Consider the following 20,862-nt stretch of genomic DNA (forward strand, 5'->3'; position numbering starts at 1 on the left):
GAGAGAGAGAATTTTACAGAGGCTGCTGTGGGTTGGCAGACGTGGGCCCCCTGGGGCCCGCTGCAGCCCAGCAGCTGCGGGAGTTTTAAGGGTTCAGAGAGATGAAAGAGAAGAGGAAGCCTTTAGGGTCTGCTGTGGCCATGAAGGCTGAGGCAGGGCGCATTCCCCCTTGCCCTGGGGCTGGAGGGGCTGCCAGACGATCAACAGCCAGTTCCCCCTGGTGATCCCGGGCAAGTTTCAGGCTTCTGTGTCTGGTGAACTCACCTATCCAATGGTCACTGGTGGATGCAGTTCACACGTTCAAAACTGTGGCGAAGGTCCGGGAGGGCTGGAGTGGCCACTGGCGCTGGGTCAGGGATCCCGCCTATGGGAATACACCCGCACAAAGGTGAGGGAGCACCCGATCCGAATCACGGCACCAATGAAAGAAGTTCGGCGACAGTAATGACTCCACACCCGGCCAGGACCAAGAGATTTATTAAAGCGGCTGTTACAGAGGGATCTGTAACGGGAAAAAAGAAAAAGAGAGAGAGAAAGAGAGAGTAAGAGAGAGAGAGGAAGTGGGAGAGAGGCGGGGAGAGAGCTGCAGAGAGGGAGAGAGCGACAGAGAGAGAGAGAAAGAGAGACCGAGAGAGAGACTTGTGGGGAGAGGGCTGTATTTATCAGCCCGACAGGGGCCGGAAGGGGCCGTGCTATGTTCCTATTGGAGGAGCTGCATGGGAGCAGGGTGGGGCCGACACCGTGTTATAGTCCTATTGGACGCATAACAAAGTTGGCTACGGATTGGAGGCTTGCAGGTTTGAAATTTGTGCACAGGAAGGTTTGAAATCCGTGCACAGGGAATTGTACTCACAGAAGCCAGGACCTAGGGCCTTTGTGGTCTGGTGTGTCGGTGCCATTTTGGGAGCTGCCCCTCTGGTCGCTTCCTGCACCCTTCAGGCTGTACTGCTAGACACTTTTTACAGACTCCCATTTTGTGCAAGCTTTGTGCCATGGTTTTTTCTCTCTTTCCCTGTTGTCTCCCTCGATTCTACTCCATTTGTATGTTGCCTTTTCTCTCCTTTATGCCCCACTCCCTCGATTTATATTTGTGTCTTTTTCACATTCTTCTACCTCCCCAAGAAGGCTTAGCCAAGGTGTTTTCCTGAGCAAAGATAGTTCTTTCCCTAAAATATTTGAGACAAAGTCAGAGGAGAGAAAGAGGAAGAGAAAGCGAGAGGGAAGGGAGAGAGGGGAGAGAGACAGAGACAGAGAAAGGAGAGAGAAAGAGAGAAGGAAGAGAGAGAACAGAGAAAGAAGAGGGAGAGGGAAGAGAGAGAGAGAGAGAGAAAACAGAAAGATATTCTCCTCTACCTTCCTTAACTTGGTGATTGTGTAGAGTTGGTGTATACTTAATGATTCTATCAACTTTGTGTAACTATTTATAATATCTTACAAATATAGTATAGTCTTCTAATTATCAAGATTAGTGACAGTTTTGGGGGAAATGAAAGACCTGGATAAGGCATGACCAGGAAGCCTTCCTCAAGGAGGACAAGCTGTGGTTGTGGAACTGTCCATCAGTCCTTGTGTGTGTTTAGTAAACACATCTGAGCGCCTGCTGTATGCCGGGCACTGAACAGGACTAGAACAGGAAGAAAAATAGCATGTAGTCCTGACCCTCTCAATATTTGCTGACAGGAGAGACCAACATGTGAGTAAACATGTAATATCTAATCAGGTGGTTATGAGCTAGTTATCTAAATAAACAGAACTGTGGGGAGAAGAGACTACAGTTCACAATCTTGTTTTCTAATTTGTGACCCAACAGAAACAGTATACAGTAGGGAACAGTAGGGAACAGTATACAAAGTAGGGAACAGTATACAAAGATACTCTTGAGTCATGTGACTTGCTGAGTGTGAATGCTGTGGACCATATTTCCACCATCATGATCTGTGAGGGACTTGGAAATGCATGACTGCCATTTATACCAGAGTACATACATCCTCTCCAACCCATAAACTGTGTCATGATCTTCCCTATTGTGGTACTCATGTTTGAATCACAAAACATACTTCTTCCATCGTTCCCTGAGTCATGTATCTCTTTTCTCATGAGAGCAGGTAAGATTTGTAGTAAAGCTAAATGGTCATGACCGTTATTTCTGGAGTCGGGCAGTCCTGAGTTGGAATCCTGAATCTGTCCTTCCTCCGATCAGCTTCACAAAAGTTCACTACAGCTGCATCTCCTCACCTGTCAGCCTGAGATTGTATCGTGACTCAGTCCTGAGGAGTCTCATAAGAACTGGGTAAAATGAGGCACGTGCAGGTGTTAGCCTGTAGCTGACGTGGAGGCAGAGCCTAAGTGTTGTTATTTGAAAGAACAGTGATGTGTGGTTGCAGTGCTTCTGAGGTGGCAGCAGAGGGAGCCCAGTGACTGGGGACGGGACTGGAGAAAGTCAACACTTTCCCAAGCTGGCATCCCAACTCTGACCAAGCCTGGGGACCTGCACACAATGTGCTGCGAGGCCCATACCAGGCCGTCCTGTCCCACTGCTCCCTGCTGTCTCTCGTTGGGTCCTAGCATGCGCGTGCTCTCTCTCTCAATCTCTCTCTCTCCCCCCTTCTCTTTCTCCCTCTTCTTTCTCTCTCTCCTGTCTCAAATATTTTAGGGAGCTCTGTATGTACGTGTTTCGCCTGTCCAGCAACCAACTCCAGCCCACCCCAGTTTCCCTGGGACACAGAGGGGACGCTAGGTCCTAAGACAAAAATCAAATCAGCCAGTATTTCTACTCTTTGAGCAATAATTGGGAGGAGGAGGGGCTGGTGTCCTAGTCCAGCAGTGAGCAACAGCCCTCTCTTCCTCTCTGTCTCCTTCCGTGTGGACTGGTGGAAAATGCACAGGCAGAGCTGACTTGGCATCCAGCTGTCCCCTGTTTGCAGGTATGAGCCTGCCTCTACTCACCTGGCCTCTCTGACTCCATTTGCCCATTGTACAGCGAAGGGGAAGGAAGGCGGAGGGTGGACCTGGTGACCACTGAAGTGAATCACAGCTCGATTCTATCCCGTGGCAAACAGTTGTTGGTTGAGCATGTCTCTTGCTCGTGTCTGACACTAGACCTTGGACTCTTCCCAGCTAGTTCATGTGGCCATAATAGCCCCATTTTTATAGACGGGGAGTTCAGGGCTCAGAGAAGTTAGGTGACTTATCCAGTTTTGTACTGTAGACATGGCACACCAGAACTAGAGCCTATTTTTCTGAAAGTCTGTAATCTGAGATTTTCCTCTTAGGATGATGCAATAAAAAATCAGGAATAGAACTTGTCATCAGGGAAATTGGGGCCCATTTTAGAGGAGAGACAGGAATCGGGGGGGGGCTTTAGGCTAGGAGAACTTTACAAGGATTTAATTGTAGCGTTTGGTTTGTTTCTTTGCTTTACTTGGGATTTTTTTCTTGTCTTTGAGGAACCTGTGAGGCCAGGGCCAGAATAGGGCCAAGATACTGAGCACCTGCTTAATGAACATGAATCTAAGAAAGGGAGACAATGTGGGCGTAGAGACTCCCTGTCTCAGATGTCTGGCTCTGTTCATGGAATAGGAGGGAAGAAAGAATCAAGGCAGGTGCTTGATTCAAGGGAAACAGGCTTGTTTGGGCTGAGAGTCCCTCAAGACATGATTCACTGGAAAAACTGATGACAGTGGACAGGCCATGGCAAGAGCCAGGGTTCTAAAGTGTTGCCTGCAGATCCCAGAGTCGTCCCCAAGATCTTCTCAGGGGATCTGCAAGGGTAAATAGTTTCTATACTACTACTGATAGAGTTGCCTTTTCACTCTGTTGATATTTGCCCCAATGTTACCAAAGCTACAGTGGGTAACGCCATTGGTGCCTTGGCACAGAGCAAGGCAGTAGTGCCAAATTGTACCAGCCATCTTTGTATTTCTATTACCACACACTTGGTGCTTTTTTAAAAAATTTTTTTTGAGTCGGGGTCTCACTCTCCCTGGCTGGAGTGCAGTGGCACAATTATGATGATCATGGCTCACAGCAGCCTCAACCTCCTGGGCTCAGGTGATCCTTCCACCTCAGTCTTCTGAGTACCTGGGACTACAGGCGAACCACCATGCCCAGCTAATTTTTTTTATTTTGTAGGGACAAGGTTTTGCTATGTTTCCCAGGCTGGTCTCAAATTCCTGGGTTCAAACTCCTGGCTCCCAAAGTGCTGGGTTACAGGTGTGAGCCACTGCGCCCAACCCATACACTTAATAACATTTTAAAGATGCTAGTTTTGACTTAAGAATGCTTCTGGTGAAGCAGTACAAATTATGAATTTTGTTAAATCTCAGATCTTGAGCCCATGTCTTTTTGATATTCTGTGTGATGACATGGGAAGGCCACAGAGTAAAGGCAGTGGTCTCAAGGAAGAGCCCTTGTGTGATTGTTGGAGTTGTCAAAATGAGCCTGTCACTCCAAGGAAAGCCACTGGCAGTATCTGTTGCCAATAATAAAGTTGGAGTTTTCAAGCAAAAATGCAGTTTTGGAAAACTCATATCCCTTGGCATGAGCTTGACAGCTTCCCAATACTTGGAATGCTTTTCTGATGAGATCAGGGTTGATATTACCCACTATGAATTTCTGATATTGTGTGATGAAATGTGTCAGCATGTAGGAAATCTGCATAATTCAGTGGACCAGTGTTTTTCAAATGGTCAATGTCTGACATTATAAAATCACGTGTGAGTAACAGTTCCATTCAATGGGCGATACAACGGGAGTTTTAATGTAACAGGATATGTAAAGTTTATTGATAAGGGTTCTGATTTCTCAATACAACTAGCCCTGAAGAAATGATCCCTTGATGAGTTTTGGTGAGGTAGCAAAGAAGAGCTACGTTATTTGAAAAGGTCATTATAATACTCTGCCCTTTTCCAGCTACATAGCTGTGGTGAGTTCTTATTTGCTTCAGATATTTCAACCAACCAAAACAAGATCTTGCAACAAAATAAATGCAGAAGCAGATATGAGAATGCAGCTGTTTTCTCTCAAACAAGACAGTAAAGAGATTTGTTTAATGTAAATCAATGCCACTCTTCTCACTAATTTTATGTTTACTTTAACACATAATGAACTCTTTTTTTTTTTTTTTTTTTTTTTTAGTCAGGGTCTCATTCTGTGTCCAGACTGGAGTGCAGAGGCACGAACATGGATCACCGCAGTTTCAAACTCCTGGGCTCAGGTAATTCCCTCCCTTCAGTCTCTCGAGTAGCTGAAACTACAGGCATGTGCCAGCACGCCTGGCTAATTGATTTGATTTTTTTGTAAAGACAAGTTCTCGCTGTATTGCCCAGGCTGGTCTCAAACTCCTGGACTCAAATGACCCTCCCTTCTTGGCCTCCCAAAGTGCTGGAATTACAGGCATGAGACACTGTGCCTGGCCCATAATGGATTTTAAATGAGGAAATATTTTAATTTTTTCTTACATCAAAGTTTTTAATACAGCAAAACTTCATGCAGAACAGTAATACACAAAAATTCTTTGGCGTGGTCAACACTTTTTTAAGAGAATAAAGGTATCTTGAGACCAAACAGTTGGAGATCTGCTGGAGGAGTCAAGTCCCAGGAGAGGCCTTAAGTGGAGGAAGAGGACAAAACCTCTGTGTGTACAGCAGGTTCCTAGCAGTTGAACATGATAATGATAAGGACATACATACCAGTGTGACTAACACTGCAGGCAGGATGTGAAACATGCTAAATGAGTGGTCTAGATCTGTGCTATCTGGGATGGTCGCCACCAGCCACAGGTGGCCACCGAACACGTGAAGTGTGGCTAATCTCAAGTGAGGTGACCTGGAAGTGCTAAACTCACACCGGGCTTCAGAGATTTAGCATGAAATAAGGAATGCCACATATCTCATCCACAATTTATATAAGAGCCAAATGCCAAAATGTTAATATTCCTGTGTATATTGGGTCACTTATGTTAAAATTAACTTTACTGATTCTCTTTTCCTTTTTCAATATGGCTATTAGAAAATTTAAGATTACATATGTGGCTTGTGTTTTATTTCACTTGGACAGTGCTGGGGTGAACAGGAAGTGTGATTCAGAGCAAGGAAATTCGCCTGTAGTCCCAGGTATTCAGGAAACCTTGGGGTGATTGAGAACTATAGGATGCAACAAGTAGACAGATTGAGGGAGGAAATTCGAGTTGAAGGGAGCATCAGCAGTGACATATAAGGTTGAGCTGGACAGTAGAGGAGATGGGTCCAGGTCATCTCCTGGGCCCTTGCAGGGGAGAAAAGTTTCCTGGATAGGATGGGACCACGCTGTACAGAACTTAGAGTACCAAAAAAAGAGACTTTTTCTATAGGCAGGGACTGCTTCCCCAGAAGAAACCCAGACTTTCCCGCGAGCTTATGGGAAATCAGCCCTTTCTTCATGTGGGTCAGAGTAGTGTAAGTTCTTGGAAACTGACCTGCAGTCAAGCAGCTGGGATCTGGCCTACCTGGCTAGGAAGGGCAGAGTGACATGGCAAGTGTGGCTTTGGGGTTGGTTATCTTGTTTAGGGAGGGGTGGCTCACTTAAGCACTTGCTAATAATGTCACCTGGGAGAGGAGAGGAACCCAGAGGGCATGGCTGTGTGACTGTGGGCTCTGGAGGGGGCAGCAGGTCTTTGTCTTTGACATGTTGTTCTAGGTGTGTGTGTAATCAGATTGAGTGATGCATCCTCTCTTCCAGTCTGCATTCATTTTTGTCTTTATTTTACTGAACATTTACAGAACTCTTGCCATGAATCAAGGGGTTCGCAGTGAGCCCAAGGAGATGAGATGAAGAGACCACGGAGGTGGCCATGGAAACACCTGGCTCTTATTGAGCTCTGTGGCCAGCTCACTGAGTCATCTTGGGCCTCCGACTCTTCAGATATGAGAGACGATTCAGAATCAGATGGGACCAAGGCTTCCCCCATTACTGTGATTCTAGAACAGACTGATGTCACAGAGGGAGAACACGCCATAGTAACCAAGGATAGGGCTACCAGGGGAGGAGGCTGGGCCAGGAAGCCAGGCATTGGTGGCCTCCCCAGGTGTTAGCCTCGACGTCTCGGGGAGGTTGCCAGATCCTGCTGGAACTGGAGCCCAGTGAGGCCTATGAGTTTGGTGTTTTGATCCTGGTCACCTGCCCTCCATCTCAGGAGGCTCGCCAGGTTGATTGAAGTCTGATACTGGGGGATAAGCCGCTGAGGGCTTTAGCTCCCGGTAAGTTTGCAGGGGATCTCCAACTGTCTGGGGAAGTCACCCAAGAAAATGAGCGTGTGGGGAGAAAATAAGCGCCCGCGCGTGTGTGTGTGTGTGTGTGTGTGTGTGTGTGTGTGAGAGAGAGAGAGAGAGAGAGAGAGAGAGAGAGAGAGAGAGAGAGAGAGAGGGCCTGACTAGTAGGAACGACTAGTAGAAATAAGAGGCAAGAGGGCGCCTTGCCAAGGGCCTTCAGCCTGTCACTGTCTGCGTTTTTAGCCTTTCTGGAATCAAGAGTGGGTGGGTACGGGCCCAAGTAAAGTCCCGGAGACTCGAACACTGACGCACAGGAAAGCCTCAAGTGGGAGGAGAAATGCAAATCCCCTTCTGAGATGGCGTCAGCGGCTCGGTCCTAGGGACTGAGAGGGGCGATTCTGACCCGGGACGCGAGCCTTGCCTGGGACCGGGCTGAGGGCGAGCCAGGTGAGTGGGGCGCGCCGCAGCCTCGTGCTGCCTCCCCGGGGGGACACGCTCCTGCAGCGTGGCCCGGAGCGGCGCTCTCCCTGCGCGCTTCGGCGGCCGCTGCCTCGGAACCGGCCGGAGGGGGCTCGCTGTCCAGGGAAGCGCCCGGCCCCGCGGCTCGAGTGCGCCCCGCCGGCCGCGCCCCGGGCCGCGCGTCTGGGGGCGCGAGTGGGGGCGTCGCGAGGGGTGTGCTCGCCGGGGGAGGCGAGCGGCCCCCGCCTTCCCGGCCGGCTTCTCTCCGGCTGGGGTGTCTGACGGTCGACGGGCGAGCTGTGGGTGCCGCGCAAAGGCTGCGGCCGGTGGCCGTGGCCTGGGAAGGCGCCGGGGACGCGTCGGGGCGGATCGCCGGCTTTGCGAGCGGCGGGCCGAGAGCCCGCGCGGCCGCCGCAGCTCAGACGGTGGGACAGACCCAGACGGCGGAGGGCCCTCCCGGAGCGGGGACGCGCAGGCATTCGCCTTGCGCCGTTTTCTTGGGTAGAATCGGCCCTCAGCGAGTGAAGGAAAAAAAGAAGCAAGCACCGAAGGGTGCCCAGGAGCACCTCCAGGAGCTGCAGGCAGCAGAGACGAATGTCCCAGGACGACGGACACCGCCTTTCAGCCTGAGTTCGGCTCTGCGGAAGGCAGACTCGTGTCTCCGGGGTGATTTTCTTTTCAGTGTTTATTTTTTTTAAACAGGAAGTGCGAATTCAGAGCAGGGAAAAGTTACTCTGGGTTCGGGTCATCAGCAAGTCATCTCCTGGAACCCTAGAACTGCCACAAGTAGACGAGTTGGGGAGGGCATTCGCGCCGAAGGGAACATCACTGGTGAAATAGGAGGTTAATCTGAGCGGCAGATTCTTTTAAAATTTATTTTGAAATATTTTCCTTTTGTTTTTAGATGACAGGTAATCTATATATTTTTGGGACCCAGAGTGATGTCAGTACATGTATACCATGTGTGATGACTGGAGGTTCATTAGCACGTCCATCACCTCAGACGCGTATCATTTGTGTTGTGAACATTCAGACCCCTCTTTTATAGCTTTTTGAAAATATGCACTGCATTATTTTTAACCATAACTTTCCCCCTGCAGTGTTACAGAACACTGGAACTTACTTCTCCCGTCCAGCTGTAAGTTTGTCATTAACCAAGTTTTGGGAGCCCCTGCCCTTCCCAGACCCTAATAACCACAATTCTACTCTACTATTATGAGCTCAGTTTTTTTTTTTTTTTTTCAGCTTCCATATATGAGTGAGAACATGTGTTTTTCTTTCTATGCCTAGCTTATTTCACTGAACATGATGCCAGGAGTGATCTAACTTTAAGATAGGTTAGTTTTTATTTAGAAAACAGATCGCCATCAAATCATAGCCAGGATTTAACAATACATAGGAGCAGAGTTGTAATGCTGTTTTCAGCTCCTGTTCTTTCTTGTCAATAACGTTAGCTAATAAACTGAGAAAGGCATAACAGGACAGGGTTGGTAGCAGTATGGGAACAAATGCTCCCATTTCATTTGGAATAGACACATACCCAGGATCTGAATGGACATATTCATCTACCTCAGAGGACTTTGGGGTGCCCCCTGCCTGCATGCCTTAGACTGGAGTCCTTTGGTCTAATTGATCCTCAAGTGTATTCCTTTTTTTTTGAGTTGGAGTCTCACTCAGTCGCCCAGACTGGAGTGCAGTGGCTGCTCCCAGCAACCGCATCCTCCACCTGTTGGGCTCTGGCGATCCTTCTGCCTCAGCCTTCCAAGTCGCTGGAACTACAGGTGCGCGCTACCACACCCGGCTAATTTTTTGATTTATTGTAGAGATGAGGTCTCACCAAGTTGCCCAGGCGGGTCTCGAACCCTCAGGCTCAGGCAATCACTCATCTCAGCCTCCCAAGGCGCAGGATTACAGGCTGAGCCACTGAGCCTGGCAAGTGTATTCCTTTTTAAATTTGACATAATACTTACTATTCCTCTGCCTTCAGGGCAGTGTCAGGAGTGCCGCCCACTCATCATTTAACAAGCATTTATTGAGCACTTACGATATGCTCTGAATTGTAAAGTGTAAAGGTCTTCATAAATATAGAGTGATATGCAAATAAAGCATTACTTCTTTTCCTATGTGCTTTCTCTTCAGCAAAACAGGAGCAACAACTTTCTTCACATTTTAGATCATTTACTAGAAGTTCAGAGAAAAGGTGCTCTAAATGTCTCTATCTGAAACCTGAAGGATGTGTATATGAAACATATGAAATGTGTTATCTATAGGAAACCTTAATCTACCCATGAAATGTGTATGGTGATTAATTATGTCAAAGAGCTTACTTCTTTGACCTAGAATTGCTGACAAACAGTCAAAATTTTGACTTTGGAAAAGAGTAAAATACTGTTATCTCGAGGATGTAATGTCGTATTAATTTTCCTGCACTTGGAAATAGGTCTGCAGTTTCTGAACTGGCCAGAGTGGGGTTGCAGGGGGAAACACGTACTTTTTTTTTATGCTAAACATGTAGCGAGTGTGGTTTCTTTCTCCTTAAGTAATTTGAAGGTTTCACCACTCTCAGATGCACCTCAGAGGCAAGTTAAAGGCAGACTTTAAGAGCTTGGCCCACTCATAGTGGATCGTCACTGGGAGAGATAAAACGATTGATTCAAAAGTATTTTTAGCTTAAAGAACTGGAGCCTTTAAAACTGCGTACATAAAATTCTTCACGAAGCTGAGACAGTTAAACTAGAAGTCAAGAACATGGAGCTGATTCTAGAAGCCAGACAAATCTAAAATGAAGAAAAAGGAATTTGGCTGGATGCAGTGGCTCACTCCTGTCATCCTAGTAATTTGAGAGACTGCGGCGAAAGGATGGTTTAGAGGCCAGAATGTCAAAATCAGCTGGGCAACATAGTGAGACCCCCACCCCTATAAAAACAAACAAAAAAAAACTTAAAAAAAGAACAAAAGGATTTGGCAGTTTCATACAAAAGAAGCTTTTTTGAGGTGTTTTTCACATATAAAACCTTATGAGGGTCTCAGGAGACATAACAAATGTTGAATATGTTTCAGTAGACCCAAGTCTCATAATAGTGTAGAGAGAATAAGGGATTAGGGAAGCAGCTTGCTGAGAGTGTAAATTTGTGTGGACATCAGGGGCAGGTTGTGGGATGTTTTGGGGAGGAGGAATGAAGGCTTCCTGGAGAAGGCGTTCATGTTAGAGCTAGGCAGAATGTAGCTTGGGGGCACAGGAAGAAGGCTGCTCCCTTTATTAGTGTTGATTTATGGAAAAAACTTAGAGAAATTGCTGAGTTTTGGGGTTGAAAGCAGTTTTTCCTATCCTCTTTAATTGAATGACTATAAAAGTAATTTTTATCTATTTATATAACTAATGGATAGCACTGTCTGACTGCATTCTAAAGGAGGAAGGTACATACCGCAGTTATGAAATGGCAAAACTCTAATTTTACCTCTTCTTTTATAGCATGTCTCAGTGGAATCAAGTCCAACAGTTAGAAATCAAGTTTTTGGAACAAGTAGATCAATTCTACGATGACAACTTTCCCATGGAAATTCGACATCTGCTGGCCCAGTGGATTGAAAATCAAGACTGGTAGGATCACACATCTTTTCTCTAGAAGTTCTGCACATGCTTTATGCTCTATCCTTGTAGATTAATTTTGTGGTTGCTTTTGACTCAGTACAACCTTCTCAGGTTGAGAACTTCCTCAAGGATTTGGAAAGCCTTCTTAGAAGAGGGGAATCATGGTCCCTTCTGGTTTTACCCATTGTAGATGAAAATTCAATGGTTCTAGTGCTTTGTTTTTCTACAAACCAAAATCCCAACAATTTTTTATGTATTGAAAAACCAAGAAGCAATTCTCTATCTCAAACTCAATGTAAATATTTTTTTCATAGTAAGACTCACAAATATTCTTCAATGCTCCGTTCAACTTGTACAATTTATTTATGTGTTTTTTGTTTGTCATCTTTTTTATTATGATAAAATAAGGTTAGCACAAAATTTACCATTGTAACAGTTTTGAGGTGTGCTGTTCATTAAGTGTATTCGTATTGTTGTGCGACCATCAACCACCCTCTCTATCTACAAAGCTTTTTCATCTTCCCAATCAGAAACTCTGTCCCCATTAAGCAGTAACTCTCCTTCCTCCAACCCCATCCCCTGGAAGCCATCATTCTATTTTCTGTCCCTATGGATTTGACTGCTCTAGTTATTTTATGCAAGTAGAATCATGTAATATTTGTTCTTTTGCAACTGACTTATTTTGCATAGTGTAATACTTGCAAGGTTCATTCATAGTGTAATATGTACCAGAATTTTCTTCCTTCTTGAGGCTGAATAATATTCTACAGTGTGTCCACACCACAATTTGGTATATCAATTCATCTGTCAATGGACACTTGAATTGTTTCCACTTTTTGGCTATTGCTAATGAAGCTGCTATGAACATTGACTCTGTTCAGGTCATGGCTCTTAATTTTTCTGGGTATGCATGGATCTTTTGGGAATTTAATGTTTACTATGCTGGTAACTGTCCTACAGTTGTCCACAGTAACTGCACCATCTTACATTCCCACCAACAATGCAATTGCTGGTTGCAGTTTCTCCATATCCTCACCAACACTTTCTGTTTTTGTAATAATAATGAAATTGAATGAATGTGAGTTGGTATCTTACTGTATTTTGACTTGGGTTCCCTAACGATTACTGATGGTGAGCATCTTTTCATATCTACAATTTAATTTTTAAAAACCTCTAAATGCTTATCACTATAGAATAGTTTATCACTTAAAAATTAGTATGGCAAAAAGACATTTTACTAATTGTTTCCTGTTGTGTAATAACTCTTTTATATTTTAGGGAGGCAGCTTCAAACAATGAAACCATGGCAACAATTCTTCTTCAAAACTTGTTAATACAACTGGATGAACAGTTAGGTCGTGTTTCCAAAGAGAAAAACCTGCTCTTGATACACAATCTAAAAAGAATCAGGAAAGTACTTCAGGTGAGAATGCCACCTACTTCGTCAAAATATTGGGATGTTTGATATTTGGAAATATGAGACCTAAATTCATTAAAAAAATTCAAATGTACCTTTATATTATTTTCAAACCAGATTTAAGAGAGGAAAAACTGAGTTATCTTACCATTTAAAAATTTCATGCTCAATTTTATTGCCCAATATTTGCTTTTCCTGAAATGTGGACTATAAAATATATGGTAGGTGGAAGGGTGTGTGTGTTTAGGACTTACATGTGACTTGTTTATTAGCTGTGATCAAGTTCAACAACACTGGACCAGAGATTTAAAATACAATAGATTCGTGACATCTCCTAGTGCTCCCTCACTTTTGTCTCTTGTGCAACAATTTAGGGTTGACACTCTTCTCATTCATAAGAGGAAGTATCCTGGTGTGTGTATCCTTCTAGATTGGGTTCTGATCTTGCCTCCTTGAAAACCATTCTTTGGTACTCTCTGCCCCTGTTCCAAAGGCTTGCCCAGGCAAAACTCATGTTCTATAGCATTTAGTGTGTCCTATGATTGTGTTAGTCTCCTCCCCAGACCATGGGTTCCTTGAAGTAGGATTTTAGCTCTCACCTTTGAATTCCAAGCGTCCAGCATGAGACGTGCAGTAGGTGTGCATGTTGTTTATTAAGGTGTGAATGACTGGAGTGAATGAATCAAAGATCTGCAGAAGGAAAGGCAGGCTACTATGGAGCTAAACTCAGGGATGCTGCAGTAGTCAACACTGACCACGGACTGCTGTGTGCCTGTACAGCATATCAGATCATAGGAGAAGTTCTTTGTGTCATTTCTGAGGAAGGCATCCTTAGAATCCCAATCCTACAATGAGTAGGATTATTTTTAGAAAATTTTATCTAGATTATGGTGGAAATGGCCTTGACATTACTAACGTGTGAGAGGGACACACCTCTGTTGTTCCTCCTCTTGCTTGGGTTTTCCTGAGCCATCGTGGCCCTTGTGATCCCCTACAAAGCCACAAGAACCTTAGCAAGAGGTAGAAAACAGCACATTGCCAGCAAAACAGCAGTTTTGACAGCATGCAGCAAAGTTCTTGTTACAGAGTTAATACCTCAATGCTGGCCTCATCAGGTTAGGACTCTATTCAATAATCCTGCAACAGGGGATGCAGACTGTGGTCCTCAGGTCAAATGGCCACGACCTGTGTTCATGTAGCCCATGACTGGGATGAGTTTTTGCATTTTTAAGTGGTTGGAAAAGAGCAAAAATAGATCATATAGTAAAATTTAAAATGATATTTCTGATACATGAAAATGAGACTCAAATTTCTGTGCTTTATTGTAACGCCACCGTGCTGTTTTATGCCATCGATGGTGGCTTTGGCACTACAATGGCAGAGGTTGTGATAGAGACCTATGGCCTACCTGAAATAAAAATGTACATGTGTATTGTATGTGTGTATGATATTAACATATGATGTATGCATTATACACACACATAAATATATAATGTTTATCTGGTTTTCTATAGGAGAGTTTGCTAACCTTCAGCCTACTAGCAAGGGTCTTATAGGTCACTTTTCTAGAAAATCCCAGATGAGGAAATGGATGATGCTTGCCCTTGAGAGCCAAGAAGAGCTGCGTTAAAGATCAAAATGTGGCTTTGGGCAAATCCCTTAATCTTTCTGATGTGTATCTTTTCATGTAAGCAAGGATGATTCTTATCTAACTTTTGGAATTGTGAGAAAGGTTGGAGCTTTTCTTCTGGCGAAAGGTAGGCTTTCCGCTGTTAATAGAAAAAATAGCCAGACTGTCTTAGTGAAAATCAAGGGCACGTGAACAGCCTGACTTTTGCTCTGGGTGGGAGGGATAAATTTGTGAGGGAAGCTTCTTTTTAGGTCAGTTTTATCAGACGAATCTCATTAAACTGTCCCTTCTTTTTTTAATGGAGATTATAAATTTTTAATTAATTTTGAATAAGTTGGATACTCACAGAAAAAAATTCAGGGTACAAAGGGAATACAGTGGCACTTAGGCCTTCCTCTCACTCTGTGTCCTGGTCACCTAGTGTCCTTACCCAGTTGTAACCCTGTTAATGTTTGTTTGTTTTTTAAATCCAGAGATAGTCTATGTGTATGGAAGCATGTATTATATTTTTACATGGTAGCTTGTTATACACAATTAAACGACCACTTCTATCGTACTACTCTACTGCTCAAAAACTGGTCACTCCCAGGCACTTTCCAGTCCAAACACAAACTCTTCTGCTGATGTCATTGGTCCTCCAGTGTCTCTCCTCTTTAGGCCTTTCTCAACACATTTCCTTGAGCTCCCCCACATCCCTATCTGGAAGAAATAGATGTACGACTTGTTCCAGAACACACCCAGCTCACTCGCCGATGACCCCAGCCTTGCCCATGATGGCCCCGGGGTCAGGAATGCTCTGCCGTCTCTCTTCTTGCAGCCCAGTTCCCTATGACTCTCAAGAACCTGTGTAGATCCCAGTGCCCACATGCTGTAGTTGTGTCCTCATCTGGCACAGACTATCAACTGCAAGACGGACGGTATCACCTTATATCCTTTTCATTGATGCTGGACATGTCTAACCAGGTCACAAAGTTTCTCTGAGAGTAAAAGGCTGACCTCCTTTTGTGACCTCCCCCTTCACCCCAGTCCCTAGTGTGGTTCTACTGCAAACTAGGAATTCAAAATACAATCTGGTTAATTAAGACATTTTGAGTTGCAACAAGCACTTGCTCTTTCATATACCTCTGTGTATTACTTTTATAAGTTGTGCTGATTGGGTATTTGTATTAAGAACACAGTAGAAAATAGTGATAAAAAGCATTATCAATGACGGCTTTACACCTAAGTAAACCTACACTTTATGCTTCTTTTCAACCTATCATAATCTCTCTTAGTTGTTTTTGCTTTGTGTGTTTTGTTTTGGTAAGACAAGTCTTTTTGATAAAACAAGATCACCTTTCTCTCACAAAAAGAAAATCTATCAAAACACTATTGACACTGTGATTATTAGGTTTAAATATTTTCACCTCTGGGATTTTACCTACAAACCATCTCAATAGTTAGAGCAAAAAGGAGCAGCAATATGTTGTGCCAGGGGAACTAAGGGAGGTAAAGGAATTTATTTTGGTTCTCTATAAAGCAGTTGAGGTCTCTAGTTTCAGTATGTTAATGTCCTATTGACATCACACCTACTCAGATAAGAATTTGAAATGAGCTGGACTCGGTGGCTCAGCCTGTAATCCCGCGCCTTTGGGAGGCTGAGGTGAGTGGATTGCCTGAGCCCGTGGGTTCGAGACCTGCCTGGGCAGCGAGACCTCATCTCTACAATAAATCAAAAAATCACCTGGGCGTGGTAGCACACGCCTGTAATTCCAGCTACTCGAAAGGCTGGGGTGGAAGGATCGCCTGAGCCCAGCAGGTCGAGGCTGCGGTGGCCGGGAGCGGCCGCTGCACTCCAGTCTGGGCGACAGAGTGACACCAACTCAAAAAAAAAAAAGAATTTGAAATGGCTTGTTATAGAAGACAAATGAAACAGAACTGCTTACCTGAGGGTAAATACAAGAGGTCCCAAGGTGGATGTGGTGAACACCATTGTCCAGTTGGCCTTGGCCCCTTTCTGGGGAGGCAGACACAGGCTGGAAGCAAGGATCTCTTGAATCCTGGCTCAGCCACTAACTTGCAACGTGGCCCTAGGCAGAAACTTATACTCTACAGCCTCAGTTTCCTCAGTAGTGGAAGGGTAATCACTCTGATACCTACCCACAAGCATGTCAGGAGGATTGAAAAAATATTTTTATAGCATGCAGTGAGGACTATGTTAGGGTTTACTAAAAATAAATATCTGCCCCAGATTTTTCAAGAATGTTTTGTCCTGTTTTTAGAATTAAAAAAAAAAGAAAAAGAAGAACACACTTCACTTTTTAGAGCAGTTTTAGGTTTACAGAAAAGTTGAGCTAAAGGTCCCCATATACTTCCTTCCTACCCCCACTTCCCAGTTTCCCCTATTATTAACATTTTATAATGGTGTAGAACATTTGTTACAACTCATGAGCTAATATCGATACATTATCAATAACTGAAAGTCCAAGACTACATTAGAGTTTGCTTTTTGTGTTGTGTAATTCTAAGCATCTTAACAAATGGATAATGTCATGTATTCACCAACTAGCCGTCCCACCCTCCCTCCCCACTGAACAGCTGGAAACTACTCATCTTTTTAATTTGTGTAACTTTTTTCTCCTATGATAATCCTTTTTAAATTTGATACATAATTTTTTTTACATATTTATGGGGTACATGTGATATTTTGTTGCATGCATAGAATATCTAAGGATTGTTTTGGGGTATCCATCACCTTGAAAATCATTTCTGTAAGTTGGGGACATTTCAAGTCCTCTCTTCTGGCTACTTTGAAATATTGCTGCTAACTATAGTTGCCCAACTCTGCTATCAAATATCAGAGCTTATTCCTGTTTGGACCCATTAACCAACTTCTCTTTATCCCCCTGTCCCATCCACCCACCTTTCCCAGACTCTGCTACCTCCATGAGATCAACTTTTTTTTAACTTCCACATATCAGTGAAACACATGTGAGATATTTGTTTTTCTGGGCCTGGCTTATTTAACTTAAAAGCCTCCAGTTTTATCAATGTTGCTGCAAATAACATGATTTCATTCTTTTTTTATGGCCAAATGGTATTCTACCATGTATATATATAAAACACATTTTTAAAATCTGTTCTTCCATTGTCGGGCACTGAGATTGATTCCGTGATTCCCTATCTTTACTATCGTGAATAGTACTGTAATAAACACGCAAGTACCAGTATCCTTTTGATATACTAATTTCCTTTTCTTTGGTTAAATACTCAGCAGTGGGATTGATGAATTTTTTTATTTATACCCTCTTCAATTTATTCATTAATGTTTTGTAGTTTTCCTTATAGAGATCTTTCACCTCCTTGGTTAAATTTATTTCGACGTAGTTTATCATTTTATTGTAGCTATTTTAATGGAATTGCCTTCTTGATTTCTCACTAGTTCATTATTGTTGTATAGAAACATTACTGATTATTGTTAATTTTGTAGCCCGCAACTTTAATGAATTTATCACATCTAAGAAATCTTTGACAGAGTTAAGTTCTTCTAATATAAGAACATATCATCAGCAAAGAGAAGCAATTTGACTTCTTTTCCAATTTGGATCCCTTTTATTTATTTCTCTTGCATGATTGCTCTGGCTAGGATTTCAATATTATGTTGAATACAAGTGATGCAAAGTGGGCATCTTGTCTTGCTTCAGTTCTTAGAGAAAAGGCTTTCAGTTTTTCACCATTTAAGATGATGTTAATCATAAGTTTGTCAAATATATTCTTTATTATGTTGAAGAATGTTCCTTCTATGCCTAGTTCGTTGAGTTTTTATCATGAAAAGGTACTGACTGTTTCGGTTTTTTCTTCATCTGTTGAGATGATCATATGGTTTTTATTCTTCATTCTGTTGATATGATGTATCATATTTACTGATTTTCATATGTTGAACCATCCTTGTATCCCTGCAATAAACTCCACTTGATCATGATATATTGTTATTATTATGATGTGCTGTTGGATTTACTTTGCCAGTCTTTTGTAGTTAATTTTTGCACCTATGTTCATCAAGGCTATTGGCCCATAATTTTTGTTGTTGTTATGGTATCCTTGTTTTGTTTGTGTATAATGAGTTAGGGAGATTTTCTCCTTTTTAATTTTTTGGAATAATTTGAGGAGAATTGGTGTTAGTTCTTTGAAACTTTGGTAGGATTCAGCAATGAAGACTTCTAGATGGGGACTTTTCTTTAATGGGAGTTTTAATATTATTGATTGAATCTTATTATTCATTGATCTGTTCATGTTTTCTATTTATTCCTGATTGTCTTGCTTGGTTGTGTGTATCCAGGAATATATCCATTTCCTCTAAGTTTTCCAGTTTGTCAGTTGTTTATAATAATTTCTGATGATCTTTTGTATTTCTGTGTAATATCAGTTATAATGTCTCTTTTTTCTTGTCTAATTTTGTTTATTTCAGTCTTCCTTTTTTCTAGCAAATGGTTCATTTATTTTGTGTCTTTTCAAAAAACTTTTTTCATTTTGTCAATATTTTGTATTTTTTAGTCACTATTTCAATTAATTCTGGTCTGGTTCTTATTAATTCTTTCCTTACACTAATTTTGGGTTGATTCTTGCTTTTTGAGTTTCTTGAAATGTAGTATTATATTGTTTATATGAAATCTTTCTACTTTTTTGATGTTGGTGTTTTTTTCTATAAACTTTCCTTTCAGCACTGCTTTTGCTGTATCTCATATGTTTTATTATGCTATGTTTCAATTTTCATTTGTTTCAAAATTTAAAAAAATTTCCTCTTTAATTTCTTCCTTGACTCAGTGGTCATTCAGAAGCATGTTTAGTTTTCTTGTATTTGCAAAGTTTCCAAGGTTCCTCTTACTATTGAATTCTAGTTTTATTTCATTGTGATCTGAAAAGATACTTGATATGACTTTGATTTTTTAAACCTTTATTGAGACTTGTTTCCTAACATATTATCTATCCTGGTGAAGATGAGAAAAATTTATTTTCTGCAGCTACTGGGTGAAATGTTCTGTAAATGTCTATTAGGTTAATTTGGTCTAATGTGCAGTTTAAATCCAATTATCTTGTTGATGTTCTGTCTAGATAATCTTATTCTGAGAGCGAGGTGTTGAAGTTCCCAACTCTTACTGCGTTGAAATCTCTTATCTCCCTTTAGATATTTAATGATATTTGCATTATATATTTGGGTACTCCAATGTTGGATGCATATATGTTTAGAATTGTTATATACTCTTGCTGAATTGATAATTTTATCATTATATAATGATCCTCTTGGTTTCTTTTTACTGTTTTTGATACTTATGTTTGCTTTTGATTTCCATTTACATGGAATATATTTCTGTTCTTTTGTTTACAGTCTATCTGTCTTTATAGGTGATAATTTATTGTAGGCAGCATAGAGTTGGGTCATTTTTAAAGTTCATTCAGTCAGTCTATATCTTTAAAGTGGAAAGTTTAGCCTGTTTACATTCAAAGTTATTAATATGTGAGGGCTTATTCCTGTCATTTTATTAACTGATTTCTGATCTTTTGTATATCCTTTGTTACTTTCTTTCTCTCTTATTTATTAGTGTGGTTTGGTGGTTTATGTAGTGGTAACATTTGACTCTTTCTCTTTCTTGTTTGTGTGTTTCTTTGCCAGTGGTTTTTATATTTTCATGTGTTTTCATGATGGTAGATAGTGCTCTTTCACTCCTAGTTGTAGGACTCCCTTAAGAATTTCTTATAGGGCCATTCTAGTGGTGATGAATTCCCTCAACTTTTGCTTATCTGGAAAATACCTTATTTCTCCTTCATTTACGAATGATAACTTTGCTTAATGTAGCATCATTAAATGGCAGGGTTTTTACAATGTTGGTATAGCATCCCTTCTCTCCTGGCCTATAAGGTTTTTACTGAGAAGTTCGCTGTCAGACTGATTGATGGGAGTTCCTTTAAAAGTGGACTAGCTACTTTTCCCTTGCTGTCTTTAGAATTCTCTTTCTCTGACAGTTTGACTATAATGTGCCATGGAGAAGACCTTTTTTAATTGTATCTATTTGGGAATCCCTGAGCCTCCTGTATTTGGATGTCTAAATCTGTTGCTAGATTTGAGAAATTTTCATCTATTATTAGGTAGGTCTTCTAATCCTTTTATTCTCTCTTTGCCTCTGGGATACTGAAAATTAGAATATTTGGTCACTTTATTGTGTCTTGTATGTCACATATCTCATATTCTTTTTACTTTTTGTCTAACTGAGTTATTTCAAAAGACCTGACTGCAAGTTCTGAGATTCTATCTTCTGCTTGATCTAGTCTGTTGTTGAAGATTTTGAATTTCATTCAATGAATTCTTCAGTTCCAAAATTTCTTTTTGGTTCTTTTTTATGAAAACTATCTCTTTGGTAAATTTCTCATTCATATCCCAAATTGTTTTTCTAATTTTGGGATTTTTTTAAAGTATACTTTTGTATCTCACTGAGCTTCTTTAATATCAATATTTTGAGTCATTTTCCCAGGATTTTGTAAA

General features: G+C 42.1%; 1 protein-coding gene across 1 annotated transcript in view; it reads left to right on the forward strand.

Moving 5' to 3' along the window:
• Positions 1-7,415: 7,415 nt before the first annotated feature.
• LOC103255989 (signal transducer and activator of transcription 4) overlaps positions 7,416-20,862 on the forward strand; it is a gene marked incomplete at its 3' end in the record, with an annotated part of 91,174 nt that continues 77,727 nt past the window's right edge. Inside the window, exons 1-3 of the mRNA XM_008053886.2 lie at positions 7,416-7,694; positions 11,179-11,307; positions 12,577-12,721. Coding sequence (XP_008052077.1) covers positions 11,180-11,307; positions 12,577-12,721 — 273 coding nt within the window. The remainder of the gene's footprint in view (positions 7,695-11,178; positions 11,308-12,576; positions 12,722-20,862) is intronic.

This window comes from Carlito syrichta, unplaced genomic scaffold, assembly GCF_000164805.1.
Source record: "Carlito syrichta isolate Samal-C Ts95f unplaced genomic scaffold, Tarsius_syrichta-2.0.1 Scaffold288810, whole genome shotgun sequence".
NCBI classification, from domain to species: Eukaryota; Metazoa; Chordata; class Mammalia; order Primates; family Tarsiidae; genus Carlito; species Carlito syrichta.